General features: G+C 35.8%; 1 protein-coding gene across 16 annotated transcripts in view; it reads left to right on the forward strand.

Moving 5' to 3' along the window:
• Window positions 1-14771, forward strand: part of SNX29 (sorting nexin 29) — a 146658-nt gene that overhangs the window by 4985 nt on the left and 126902 nt on the right. For 13 of the 16 annotated variants that reach the window (XR_012631213.1, XR_012631214.1, XR_012631215.1 and 10 more), the window contains exons 2-6: window positions 344-408; window positions 1273-1325; window positions 4923-5047; window positions 12242-12422; window positions 14333-14403. Coding sequence is in view for 13 of the 16 variants with exons in the window: in XM_074886483.1 (XP_074742584.1) it covers window positions 344-408; window positions 1273-1325; window positions 4923-5047; window positions 12242-12422; window positions 14333-14403 (495 nt within the window). In the remaining 3 variants the exon portion in view is untranslated. Of the gene's footprint in view, window positions 1-343; window positions 409-1272; window positions 1326-4922; window positions 5048-7314; window positions 7877-11399; window positions 11540-12241; window positions 12423-12731; window positions 12774-14332; window positions 14404-14771 lie in introns of those variants that run through there. The other 3 variants (XM_074886491.1, XM_074886490.1, XM_074886492.1) reach the window with 3 other exon arrangements.

Here is a 14771-nt window from a genome sequence, read left to right on the forward strand (position 1 = left end):
CTTTGTTCACCTGACTTAAAACTCTTTCTGCAGTAAGGTTGTTGAACAGTAAGAAGATATTCCTGCTGTCTCTTTCTCATTTTCCGTTCTTTTCTTGTGCTATGATGATATACTACCCCGGTAGTTGTCCCAGCATGAACATTATGGGGTTGCAGTGCGAGCTCCATCATACACCTAATCCAACCAATTTATACTGCATCATTTTATTTAGAGAAGATACATTAATAAATGTAATGAAATAATTGGCATGGGAAGAAAGTTTTCAGGGCCCTTGTGTTGGCCCAGATGTATTTTTCTTAACAACCTGTTTATTTTAAAATGTTCTTATTTTGTTGAATTTCAGGTTCACAGAACAATGACACTAAAAGACAGTTTCTTCTAGAGCGTCTACTGGATGCAGTCAAACAGGTAAGAAGTCCAGTGCCTATTTCTACAATATGCTTAGTCTGAGTTGTCAGTACTGTCAGCAACTGTCTTTGCCCTTTTTTCTCCTCTTTACCAGGCAAAGAAGAACTCTTGTCTTTTACAGCTTACTACTGAGTTTCTGTGTCTGCTAGCAAACACCTCTTATGCAGTATTTGTTTAAAATTCTTGTTCTTGACATGTTAGATTTGTACTATATATTGTTAATATATATAAAATATAGAACATACATTATAGGTATTTGTAATACTTACATGACTGAACTAAATTGTAGTGTACTGTGAAGGCTAAATTGGTTAACATTTTGCAGTAGCAGCTTGTTTTCTTCACACTAGGATTTTACTGAATGGTAAAAGTACTGGTAAAAATAGGATTTATTTATGTATGTATGTATCTTGCATTAACATGAATTTCAGAAAGTAGAATTTTATAGACTGGATTCAATTCAGGAGCACTTGGGAGGCACAGGAATGCCTCAAAAGTAAGCCATTGATACGTTTTATAAAGAATGAATCTTCTGTAATTGTAGCACTGAACTGAATAGAAGCAGTGTTTGTTTTTGTGGGTGTACATTTAAAACTCAAAAGTAGTAATTTTTACTCAATTTTAAATGTAGTGAAGGACCGGCAGGTGTGTTATTCTGGGTAGCAAGAATATATTTGAACTGCAGGAGTAACCCTTTAGTGGAACATGATGCTGTAAAGCACTTTTTGGTTGCAAGCTGTATATGTCAATGCTTTATTTTGTACTGCTTTCTTTTTTTGTTATGACTTTTGTTTCTTATAGGGAAATATTTCAGAACATTGAGTTTGTAAGTGTAACAAATTTCTTAAAATCTGTTTATCGCAGTGTCAAATACGTTTTGGAGGAAGAAAAGAAATTGCTTCTGACTCCGATAGCAGGTAAAATAGCGTAAGAAACTTTTAATATGCTTAGATTTTTGTGTCATAATGACATAAAACATAAGGCACAAAATACTTGACAATAAAAAAACCCTGTTCCTTTTTTTTATACAAACACTGACATGGGACTCTGATTTTTTCATCTTATTACAAATTTGACAGCTTAACAAAGAGTGTTCTTCTGTATGAAATTACAGGTGTTTAACTGGCTGCAGAGTTCATGACAAAGCATTGAATTCTGAGGTCTGAACATGAGATTGGGAGAATTTGTTTTCCCTAAAACCTCTTTTAAAATGAATGCATATTTATTACCAATACACCTGTGTTTTGTGAAGCTTGACAAGTAAGTGTCAAGTGTGTTTAACACATAGTCATTAAGAAAATCTGTGTTCATAGTTTCTTATCCCTGATATGTTTTAAACCTGTTTTTTTCTTTTTCTGTACAAGAAGTTGTTCCTTTTTATTTTATTTAAGTAAAAAAAAAAAAGTAATTTAATTCCTGTTAGTTGCATTTGTTGTAGAATATGGCATATTGGTTCCTAGGGGTTTTAAGAAGATGACTCGCAGACAGAAATTGCAGTGTTTTTTGTATCCTATTGAGTCTTTCTCAGAATCTGGCCTATCAAAGAATCTCGGATAACTAAACCACCAGAAATAAATGCATTTTTTTGTTGTCATTTTTCTTATGTCCTTGAAGTTTGACTTTGCCTTTTGGGAAGAAGTTAATTATCTGTTGATCATTTATAAGTGATGCATAAAACTCTCTCCAGAGCCCTCCCAATTCAGTCTTTAAGAACATGTGTAAGGGTGTGGTTTCATGACCTCTGGAAAACCGACATGATAATTCATTGCTATTGAAGGGGTGGTAAGGATTCATGCATCTCCTCAAGGTCTCTGATTTCAGTACTACTCCCTTCCATCACCTTTTTAAGCAATGCCTGGTGATCATCCAGTCCCCTCTGAATTAATTTAATAAAAGAAGAAACAGTGCAAAAGGTTAACTTTCTGCCATTTTAGTGAGTTAAATTGGTAAAACATCTGGTGAATGCTAGAGTTGCTGCAAGGAGGGGAAGATCATGCAGCTAGAAAAATGGGAAGTACAGAAGAGGAGGAAAAAAACAACAAGGGATGAGAGTGCAGACCCATCTCCTTTCAGGAGCAGCTTGTAATGCAGTTTCTGTGCATTACCTGCGTGTATGAAACTCCAGGCTAATGCTCCTGCATGGCAGCTTAAGCATGCCTGACTTTTGGCTACTACTGTCATCCTGTCCTGCCCTTGACTTTCAGCCTACAATGTTTTGGGGAAACAGAGAAATAGTGTTTCATTGAACTAGCATAGTGGAAACATTTTAGTGCAGAGTCTGTTCAGCACAGGGTTTGTTGGATGAAAGCTGATGTGAGGGAGGAAGCGAGAAGGTGCAGGTGGGGTAAAAGGATGCTGTGGCTGAAGCACCTTAGCAGTTGGACTGGCTGTGCAGCTATAGCTGTTGGCACAGAAGCATCAGCTGGAGATCGTTATTTAATAACTGTTAAGTTTATGTGAGACAATGTATTGGTGATGTTTGCCTTTGTAGTAGATTGTGTAAACATGGCTAGAAGGAAGTACCTCCTATGTAGAGCAAATCCTTTGGATCTAAAACTTTTACTTTGTTGCTCTGTTTGCCTGAACAACTTGTTTGCTGCAGCTGTTTAATGATTTGAATGATGACGTTTAGTGATGACATTGAATAATTTGAATGATGACATGTCTTCTGATAGAGAGAGTTAGGATTCCAAAGATACAATGCTGACCAAATTTTACTTATAAATATTTTCCTTAGAATTCAGTAGACATCCTGAATAATGGATTATAGCTAGGCAGTTGTAGGATTAAAAAGGAAGTGGAAATTACAGTTATAGATTTTTTTTTTCCTCCTAAATTTCATGGTGTTTGAGGTTGTTACTATGCTAAATATTGTGAGATAATATTAAAAATGAGGATAGTCTGAGAATTTAGATCAAAATCCAGTAAAATCCATGATTATCCAAGTGTTACTCTCCCAGTGGTTTTTTTTGTCTTTCAGATTATAATTGTTCAGAGTTCTACTATGTCTGTGTATACTAGACTTGTCTATGTTTTTCTGTATTTGTTTATTTAACATACCCTTGTGATGCTTTCTAGTAAATATACTACGTATATTGGGCATTGTAGAATACCTGATTTTTAAAGAAAGTTTATTTTGTTTTACTAGTGGCTAAATTTTTCTGTAAAATACTGCACAGTTTTCTTGTTTTGATTCTCAGTGCACATGGATTTTTAATAATATGCGCTCTTTCACAGAACCTAGTTTCTGTTCTGCTTTTTCTGAATTGATAAAGTTAAGTAGATTTTTTGTTTTGTTTTCGTGGGGGGGTCATGTAGTTGCTGGAATTTCCATTTTTAACAGCAACAGACTTTTCGGCAAAAATTAATCACAACTGCTCTACAGTCATCTTGAGTATTGTTTGAATTCTGTTCTGCTTTATTAGTAAAGTTTTCCTAACATAGATGTATTGGAAAGCATTATGTTTTAAAAGCTCTTCTGTTCAGGGCAGTTATGGTAAATATACCTCTTTCTGTCAGTGCTCCCCCTGAGATCTTGTACTTTTTTGTGACTGAATAGAACACTGTACTTCTGGAATGCTGGGGCAGAGCCCTGAGCCACTTTGTCAACTGTTTTTATTATTTTGCTTGAACTTAGTTAAAGTATCCATCCTTCCTTTTAGTAATAAGCTTTGGCAGCCAGGTGACAGCTTTCTCAAAGCTTAAGTTTTAACTATTGTTTATTTAATGGCAAAAATAAAACCTAGAGAAAATAAGATTTGAAATAAACAGGTTGTATTCATGTCTGTTACACCTTAACAGTTATTCCCTGTAGGTTACAATAAATTCCTTTCTTTGGCAGGCTGAATTTTAAAACTTTGCAAGTTTTACAATGTTTCTACCTGTGTGAAAATTCATTTATTAACTGGGTTATGTTAAAAAAGAAAATCAGAAAATTTATAAATAGTATTGTAGAGAACAACATCAAAACCTGAAGTTTCAACACATCTTCAGAAAAATCTTTCTTATTTTCCTATGCCTAGGATTTCTGAAGGACGTTAAAATGTACGTTTAATTGTTTTCCTAGGCTTGAATTACAGCGTCCTAATGCAAATTAACAAAATTGTCTATTAATTGTATAGGAACTTATCACATATTTTCAGAAAATCATTCATTGCATGTGTAGTACAAAGCATACTTATGAAAATGTAGTTGCATTACATGAAAAGTATTTCTGAAGCTGAAGTAAGATGACTAACAGCCACCATAGCAGGTGAGGATGATTTCTCAAATTGATTGCCAATTCTTCTGAATGTAATTTGTGCCCCAGTTTTGGATAGTCATCATGAGACTGTAGGTATAAGTAGATTATACTGTTTGCAAATAATGCGATTAGCACATAAAAGGAGTCTTTCACTACATATAGGATAGTGGCTCACCTTTACATTCCCTATTCAGAGATTTAGAATAAACCTGCTGTATAGGAACATAGTTGATGGTTTTTTCACATGATTTCTTTAAACATTCTGTTGCAGAGTCACTTGTTTGTGTGCTCAGTTTGAAGCTGTGTTACAGCATGGTCTGAGGAGGAGCCGAGGACTAGCTTTAACAGCAGCAGCAATCAAACAGGCAGCAGGTTTCTCCAGTAAAACTGAAACAGGTAAGTTGTTAATCATAACTGTTCTATTTTAAACTGTTGATAATTGCAAGCAAGTGATATAATTTCCAATGGAAATTTTAAGCAATGCACCAAACTGCTGACTGTTGGTATCATACTTAATACTTGGACTCTCATTAAACAGTGAAAATGGTTATTGCTTTCTTAATCTAGTTTAACTTTCATACCAAGTTTCTCTAGAAATCTTGGTGTTTAGAAACCTGCACTTCCTACAGTTCCATCATGAATAGTATCATTGGCACCATTTCTTTTGAATTCTGGTATGGATAAGCACTGTGTAAATGTGCTGTTAAGTTTTTACTACAGCATTTTCATTCTTAACCTTGTCTTACTCTGTTCTTTAACTGCCATATTCTATAGCATCAGATATGTTTAACTTCTAAGTATTGATATCATTTTAAAAACAAAACTTACATTACTTATATTGGTTGGGTTTTTTATTACTTTCTCCACATTTAAAGATAAGATTCCTTTCTTTTTGTTGCCTTCTCTTCACCTTGAAGTTTCCCTTGGTTTTTTATCAAAAGTATCTGAAGGCGTTTATCAGTTTTGTTGTGAAGTTTGACATACAGTATCTTTTTTCTTAAACAGGGTTATTACTTTCTCCACATTTAAAGAAAAGAAGTTTTGAAACTGTGTCAGGTGTAACATGTAACACATAGTGGGGTTTTGATTTGCTTTTTTAAAAAAATATATTCAGTAGTACTAGAATTGTTAATATATTTTGATCTCCAGCCATAACTTCCAGTTACATCAGACAACTGCATATAATTGATATTACATTAACACGAAATGTGTAGTTTGATATAATGGGTTTTTAAATTGCTGTAACAACAGATGTGTCCTGTGGATGACAGGGTGAAATGTTGGGTCTTTGCGTGCTGACTTTCCTGCTAATGGGTTAAAGGCTCCAGACTTGGCTTTTTTGTGGAGCTAGAACAGCTATGCTTTTAGAGAACTTGGTGACTTTCCCATGTTTGCCTATTTACTTAGTAATGGGCAAGACTTGACACTTTGTGGACTCTAAATGAACAAGTAAGAAAAATTCAGCTGTTTACACAATCTTTACAGATTTTTCCTCTCTTTTGTATGCTTTTTTTCTCCCTTGTATGTGTTTGCAATTGCGGATTAGATACTCTGTAGTCTCTTTCAGCCTCTGGGTAGTTTCCATCTCTTTAATGGGTAGTGATTTGTTTATCTACTTTTTATCCCCCAAACTTGCAATTGAGAGTCTTATGCTTTGGTGCAGAAAATGTTCTCCCCTGTTATGCCCTCTGATTTATGCAAATAGTGTGTCTTTAAATTTGGAGACATTACATTTAATTCTTATGATTTTTGCTTGTTGATAATGTCAAGGGTGTATGAAATTTTTGTTCCCATCTTTTAGCGGTCAGAAGTACAAAGGTGCATTTTTGATGCTTGGGAACCTAGTAACAACTTAGTTATATGTTAGTACATATGTGTGTCTTATTTGGGGGCTTGTCAGCAAGGTGATGTGGAGGAAGAGAAGAAAGTTGGGAAAGTTATCTATGGTTGGGGAATGGGAGAAGGAAGAAACCATCATTTTTACTCCTTAGTAAAGTTAAGCAATGTATGGAAGTTCAAGAACACGTGGCTGCTTTGCAGCAAATTGAATGCTGTGCAATGACTAAGAAGAGAAGCTTTTTTTTTTTTTTTTTAAATGGAAATTATTGGGTTCCACTGCATTTATGCAAATTACAGTGTTGGGGTGTTTTTTTTCTGAAAGCACTTGCAAAGTGCATCTATATTTTTATCACTTTCAGGCAAATGAGTCTGGTATGATTTATGTTCCATTCTGTCTAACATAATCACTGGTGTCATCTTTTTCTTTAGCACAGTGGAATACTGCTGTTTAGGCTATACATTCAGGCTTTGACATTTGAAAAATACAGTTGTTCAGCAGTGGTTTTCATTTGAAATTTACAGATACTCTATGACAGACTGTACTTTCAAATGGCTGTAAACAATGTAGCATCATTTTGCATTTAAGAGCTTCAGTGTTTTACTTTGTTATTATTAAATGAAAAAAAGTTTTAAATAAAAACTCCAGTAGTAGCTCCTTAGACCTATGACTTAAAAATCCTTTAAAAAATATTTTAATTTTTTAAATATATATTCAAGTAAACACATTCCTAACATCAGTGTGATTTGGTATCAGTTGATGGTATGGTGATTACAGACATACGCAGCTGTTTTAATCTTATATTAAGCAATCTAAACAAAACCAGCAAACAATAAAACTGGTATTCTATATTTAGTTTGTAACAATATGAGGGTCTCTTTGTTTAACTCCAGTTTAAGTTATGTGAGAATACTGTAGCTGATGCAGTATTCACTAAAAATTATTAGGACAATGTTGTGGAAAGACTCTGAGTAGATCAACTTTTCCATTGCCTCTGGCTGCTCTTTCTACTGTATTATTAGAGTAATCTTTCTGTCAGTAAGAGCAGTAATAGTTCATAGCAGCGTCTTTTCTGCACTCAATCAGAGGATCATAGGCTAATTCAAGTTGGAAGGGTGCTCAGGAGGTCTGCAGTCCTACAGAGATCATCAGTGAGGTTAAACGAGGTTGCTCAGGTTGCTTTATCCATTTGGGACTTGAAAACCTCCACAGACTGCATAACCTCTTTGGGCAACAATGTTCCAACATTTGACTATCCTCATGATGAAAAGAGATTTTCCTTATATCCAGTCTAGGCCTCTCTTGTTTTAAGTCATGCCTGTTGTCTGCTGTCTTCCTGCTACGTGCTGATGCAAAGAGCCTAAATCAGTCTTCTTGATGACTTTCTTGTAGGTACTGGAGGACTGCTATTAGGCACCTCCCCTAAGCCTTCTCATCTCCAGGCTGAAGAAAAATTTTGTCTTTGTTGCTTTTTTTTTTTTGTCATTCTGGTGCTGCATATTGCTATAGATTAATGTATATAGTTTGATGCTGTAACTATAGGATAGTATTATCCATTTACAGATAGATAAACCATGACAGAATTATGGATGTGGCTTGTTCTCAGCCTCAAATCATGTCAATACCAAAAATGGGAATGTATTTCAAAATTGTCACTAAGTTGCAGTATGTTTATAGTTTTACTACTTTGCATATCATAACTTGCTTAGGAATGTAGGCCATTGTAGACTAATGCTGAGGGCTAATGTGGTAGAATTATTAGTTGCTGTGGTTAGGAATGAAAGTGATAAACTAAGGCTTATTGAATATAAACTTCATTTAATGATACTCTCAATTAAAAGTGAGAGAACTAATATTTCCAACTGTAGCAAAGAATGTTCTACTGTGAGACACTCGTGACAAATATGAAACTTGCTTGACAGAACTTACTTGACAGAACAGACACTGAAATGCACAATGGCTGCACAGTATAAGTTGTTTTCTTTACTTTTTTTTTTTTTTTTCATGAGAAGGCACTGAACTCGACTTCAGACTGATCTCTGCACTCATCTTGAGACATGATTGCTGTTTGGTGCTGATTAATGATTAGTACTATTGCAGTTACTGGAACTGTGGTGATATAAATTTAAATAAACTGTTTTCACAAGGTGATTTATATTTGGGTGAATGCATAATGTCAGTGTCTCCTCTGCCTACAGTACAATTGTACAAATTGTATTTTGCTGAAATTAAAATGATCTTACTTCTAAATAACAAATCTTGGATTATTTGCTATGAAAAATAATATCAACAGTTAGGACTTGGATTTTCATTTAATGCTACTCTCAAAGAAGATAATTTAGTAATTTGAAAGTGCCACTTACATTACTGTTTTCGTAAAGTATGTCATGGAGGGACTTAGAGTATGGAATGCTCTTACTTTATTTCCATTGAATAGATTTTGATTAAAAACTGATGATAACCCAAATTTTGAAGCTTTTAAAAATCCTTGATATCTGTAAATAATCAGAATGCCAAGAAACACTGAGTTTCACTCTCAGCACAAGGGGAAATCTGCTTATTTTCTCTATTCCTTGTACTATTTTCACTTCCTACTTTAATACTGTTTTGAGCTTTAGCAAGATGGAAAAATGAATTTTATTGGTCATAAGAAACAATGAAATCATTAAATCGCTATCATCGTGATACAAATTTGGCATTTTAAGGGATGCTTTTTTTACATATATATGCATTTTATTTTTGAAATGCAAATCAAATAAGTTGAAGCCAAAGGAGTAGGACATATGATATTTGAATGCTGTTATATGTTCACTAGACCTTTGCATGTTAATGTGCCTATGAGGTCCTAGTTCAGCAAAGTATACCTTTATTTTTGCATCCTACATTGTCAATTCAGTGGTTTCTGTGTTTTGCACATTTGTCTAATTTAGAAGAGCTCTGGGTTATTTTTGCATAGCTGTCAGACCTGTTTGGCAAAACTTTTAGTTAATGAGTCTAAGTTGCTTGTTGTGTGTTTAGGTTTCTAAAATTATGTTACAAACTTTGCTAATCTAATACTGTATTTGGCTTTCAGCAGAGATCAGTAAAAACCTCATACCCTCAAATGAGCATATTTCACCAAAAGAAGCCATAAGCTGTAGTGAAAACCTATTCAAAATCTGACTGCATGCTCTTTATTTAGCAGAGAGAAAGAAAAGCATCATGGATGGCGTTTTCTTAAAATTCTTACTACATTAAAAAAGATTCAGACAAGTGATAAGCAAGGAGTGGCAGGCTCAATCTGTTTTCTCTCTCATGAATTTTTTTTCTGTGTCTTTGAGGAAATTTTTTACCCATCTTTAAACATCTGCTTTATGCTGCCTACATGGAGATTATGATGAAAAACCAGCATAATATTTCAGGTGACAGTGCACCATTCACTTGTACAATAGAATTATTTTCCCTTTTTTGTTAACTTAAAAAAAATGTTGAGCAAAGACATTCATTAAACTGTCAAAAGGAGTACCTGCATGTCTTCCTTGAGAGATTGATGCATTTAAAATTTTTTTGTAATGTTTGAGTTTCTCAGATTTTTTTGCTTTTAAAAATATCCTATTTTCCTTAACATTCAGTCTCTTAATATGTTACTAACTGTATCGGTTAACAGCTTTCAAACCATTCTAGTTATTAAAGCAATTCTATTTATAACAAATCAAAGCCACATGAACTTTATTGTTAATGTTGTATTTTAAGATACTTTCAAGCAGTGTGTATTTGATGTAACATTAATGACTAATGATTGCCAAACCATACCATATAGTAATGATTCCTGCTTATTGGATGAGGGAAAGGATGTGGATGTTATCTGCCTTGATTTTAGTAAAGCCTTTGCCACTGTTTCCCACAGCATTCTTCTGGCAAAACTGTCTGCTCATGGCTTGGATGGGCACACGCTTCACTGGGTAAAAAACTGGCTGGATGGCCGGGCCCAAAGAGTGGTGGTGAACAGAGTTAAATCCAGTCGGTGGCCGATCATGAGTGGTGTCCCCCAGGGCTCGGTTTTGGGGCCACTCCTGTTTAACTTCTTCATTGATGATCTAGATGAGGGGATCGAGTGCACCCTCAGTAAGTTTGCAGACGACACCAAGTTGGGTGGGAGTGTTGATGTGCTCGAGGGTAGGGAGGCTCTGCAGAGAGACCTGGACAGGCTGGAGCGATGGGCTGAGGCCAACTGTAGGAGTTTCAATAAGGCCAAATGCCGGGTGCTGCACTTGGGCCACAACAACCCCCAGCAGTGCTACAGGCTTGGGGAGGAGTGGCTGGAGAGCTGCCAGTCAGAGAGGGACCTGGGTGGGTTGATTGACAGCTGGCTGAACATGGTGCCAGCAGTGTGCCCAGGTGGCCAAGAAGGCCAATGATATCCTGGCCTGCATCAGAAATAGTGTGGCCAGCAGGGACAGGGAAGGGATCTTACCCCCGTACTCGGCTCTGGTGAGGCCGCACCTCAATGACTGTGTTCAGTTTTTGGGCCCCTCACTACAAAAAGGCCATTGAATGACTCGAGCGTGTCCAGAGAAGGGCAACAAAGCTGGTGAAGGGTCTGGAGCTCATGTCGTATGAGGAGCGGGTGAAGGAACTGGTGGGGTTTAGTCTGGAGAAGAGGAGGCTGAGGGGAGACCTCATGGCCCTCTACAACTACCTGAAAGGAGGTTGCAGAGAGCTGGGGATGAGTCTCTTGAACCAAGTAAGAAGTGATAGGACAAGAGGGAATAGCCTCAAGTTGTGCCATGGAAGGTTTAGACTGGATATTAGGAAGCATTTCTTTCCAGAACGGGTTGTTGGGCGTTGGAATGGGCTGCCCAGGGAAGTGGTGGAGTCCCCATCCCTGGAGGGGTTTAAGAGCTGGGTTGATACAGTGCTGAGGGATATGGTGTAGTTGAGAACAGTCAGTGTGAGGTTAATGGTTGGACTGGATGATCTTCAAGGTCTTTTCCAAGCTAGATGATTCTGTGATTCAAGTCTTACAGATGAATTATCTGATGTTTGGTTGTTTTTTCCACCCTGAGAAAATGGTAAGAACTTAATTGTAATAAATGTGTCCTTAAAATATGTTCTTATTCAGTTAAGAAACAGGAGGTACTAGGAGATACTAGGTATTTTACTGTACATTTACCATTACTGATGTAGATTTTTGTTACCTCCAATTGAGAAATTTGAGGCAACTGCAAAAAAACTTTTTATCAATATTTAGGGACAGGGCAAGGAAAGTATTTTAGTAGAAAGGGGTATTATTGCCTTTTAAATATAACACTTGTTTTTTAAAGTAACATGAATTTGTCATTTGCATGTCTGCAAATTCTGGAGCTACCTGTTCTTTGGAGCTAGCTTTTAACATTTCACAATCAGTAGTAAGATTGAGTTCTAAAGAATTTTTTTCCTTTGCATACTATGTTCCCAGCTGAACATGTGATTCTATTCTATGGATGAAATACTAGCTTACATGTGCTTTTAAATGTGAATTCTATTTAAAAATGTAAGATATAATCCTTTAATGTGTGTTTGGCTTTTTCAATGAAGTGAAAAGTTCTAAGTGCTCAAATAGTCCAAGTCCTGTAGAAATAAATAACTGGAGAGTTATACCAAGACAGTAAATGATTGACCTTTGTTTAAAGTTATGTACCATTTCCTGTTTGTTTTATAAAATTGCATATAAGTGCATTCAGATATTAGCTTAGCTTTTTTGGTGTGGTGGTTTGTTTTTTTTTTTATTCCAGAGCCAGTGTTTTGGTACTATGTGAAAGAAGTTTTGAATAAACATGAACTGCAGCGCTTTTACTCTCTGAAGACCATTACTACAGATATTGGTAGAGGCCGGGCTTGGTTGCGCTGTGCATTAAATGAACATTCCCTGGAAAGATATGTTCATATGCTGCTTGCAGATAAGAATCGACTCAGGTACTGTATTTGATATCTTTGTAATGCAGGAAATGTATTGACAAGTGAAGTACTGAGATTAAAAAAACCCAACCAACCAACCAAAAACCACAGCTGTAATAATACGTCACATTAATGGCTATGCCAGTGAAGCCACTTAACCTCAAACTTCTGTTTTGTTCATTTTTGAAATTCTGGCAGCCATTAAGGTAGTGGCTTGTTGCTATATCAACATGTGACCTGAAACTGGCTTCATTCTAGCACATGAGAATATATACTTCTATCCCCATCGTCATTTCCATCCTATTTCCTAATCCTTTCCCTATTTTTTCAGCAGTTTTCCTCACTGAGACCTTGACGCCATGTTTTGAGGTGTCACTCTCATTCCATTGAAATAGTACACAGTTGCAGCCTTGATCTTACCAGTTCGTCAGGGGTAATTGCCCATTGCCTTCTGGAGATACTCATCCTCTAACTGAAAAGCTCCAGCAGTCAAGCAATAGGCAGCTACTACTGCAGATCACTTGGAAGTGGTTTTGTACCAGTTTATGAACTTTCTTGTTACAGAGTTACTGAGAATAACTTACGGCGCATTGTGAAATCCTAAAGTACTTTGGATGTGCAAAATGCACTTAAGTTTATACTTTACTGGGTCCTACCTTTTTCTTCATATGTCTTCAGCTCCTTTTCTTTTTGAAAATTTGAGGTCTTTTCCTTTTTTATTACTAACTGTTGAGCTTGATCAAGTTCAGTGGATTCAGCAGAAAGGCATTCTTTCCATTTGCATCAGTTAATGGATGTACTGGATAAGGTTATTGCCCGAACTGAGCTCGTTAGTACCTCCTTTTCATATTTAGTCTGTTCCAGTCCTCTGTAGCTTTCTTGCAAGACAGATTTTGATATGAAATCAAATAAAGACGAATGAAACAGCAAAAGGAAAAAAAAAAATAATCTGAAAACCATTGGATTTGTTTGTCACTAATTACTGTCATGCTTATAGCAATACTCGCACAGTATCAGGATTATCAGCGCACTCTGCATTGTACATGAAACAGTATTTCTAAAAAGGTTTATTCCAGAATATTTAAGATTTAAATGTTATCCGAAGTCAGATGGGATTTACAGAATCAGTTTACATTCCCAATTCTTTTCTGGTTAGGAAAGTTTTAAATTCCTCTCAACATTTTTTAATATAGATTGAGGGTTTTCTTGCTATCTGTTTTTATGTTTAGTTAAGTGAAGGCTGATAGTAAAAATACAGCATTCTACTACTAAAAAGAACTAGGTTTAGAACAATTAAATTCATATGTTCGCAGTGAAATTCATGTTAACATTTTTTTTTTTTTTTTTTAAATTACATCCAAATTCCTAGTTGACCCTACCTATGTAGGGTAATTGATGTGGTTTTGGATATTGAAACAGGTCATTGAATCACAGAATCATAGAATGGTTTGGGTTGGAAGGGGCCTTAAAGATCATCTAGTCCAACCCCCCTGCCATGGAGGGACACCTTCTACTAGACCAGGTTGCTCAAGATGAAGTGGATCTTTTTGTTTGTATTCATGCATTCTAATCTTTTATAAAATGGCTTAGTAATTATGGGCAACTATAGCTATTCAAAAGCTTAAATTTGCACTATAGCAATAGGTGTAGAGAAATGTTGTGACTGCTAATGTAGTATGAACCTCCTTGCCCCGAGTGGCTTTTTCCCATTAAAAAATGCAGAGCTAAACTGAAGACAAAATACTATTTAGCAATTATTTGATAACTGTTCAGGCAGTTCTATATATTTCAAGTCTTCAGGGAGTTACTGTGACATATGATTTGATCCATTGGTGTATGCATACTTACTTTTCAGAGTTTTCATGTCTTTTAGAAGTGGAATATATGTTAATTTAAGACTGTATTCTTTTTTCCCTTTCAAATTATAGTGTCTTCTATGAAGACTGGTCTTTTTTGATGGATGAAGAACGTTCTAGTATGATCCCTACGATGGCAGCTGGTAAGACTTTCTCTTAAATGCTACCGTTCTTGGAAAACTATTTTGTTTTGGGATGTTATATCAATTTCTGGTTGCGAGGAGTTTCTCTAACAGAGTCTTTGCTTATGTGGAGAATGTGTGTCAGATGAACATTCAGGGTGAGTAGTCAAGCTATTATGCCAATTTATGCTCTGAATTGATGAACTATTAAAACAGTGAATGTGGCCTTCCTACAGTTCAAAAGTCTTTCACATAAATTTTCGAACCATCAGACAAGGCTAACATTTTTTAAAAACTAGCGCAATTTAGAGAAAACAAAATGGGTTATTCCTGACTAGAGAAGAGCAATGATAGACTTTTATAGTAAGACCCAAATTATAGGTAGATAC

This window comes from Strix uralensis, chromosome 16 (genome assembly GCF_047716275.1).
Source record: "Strix uralensis isolate ZFMK-TIS-50842 chromosome 16, bStrUra1, whole genome shotgun sequence".
In the NCBI taxonomy this organism is placed as follows: Eukaryota; Metazoa; Chordata; class Aves; order Strigiformes; family Strigidae; genus Strix; species Strix uralensis.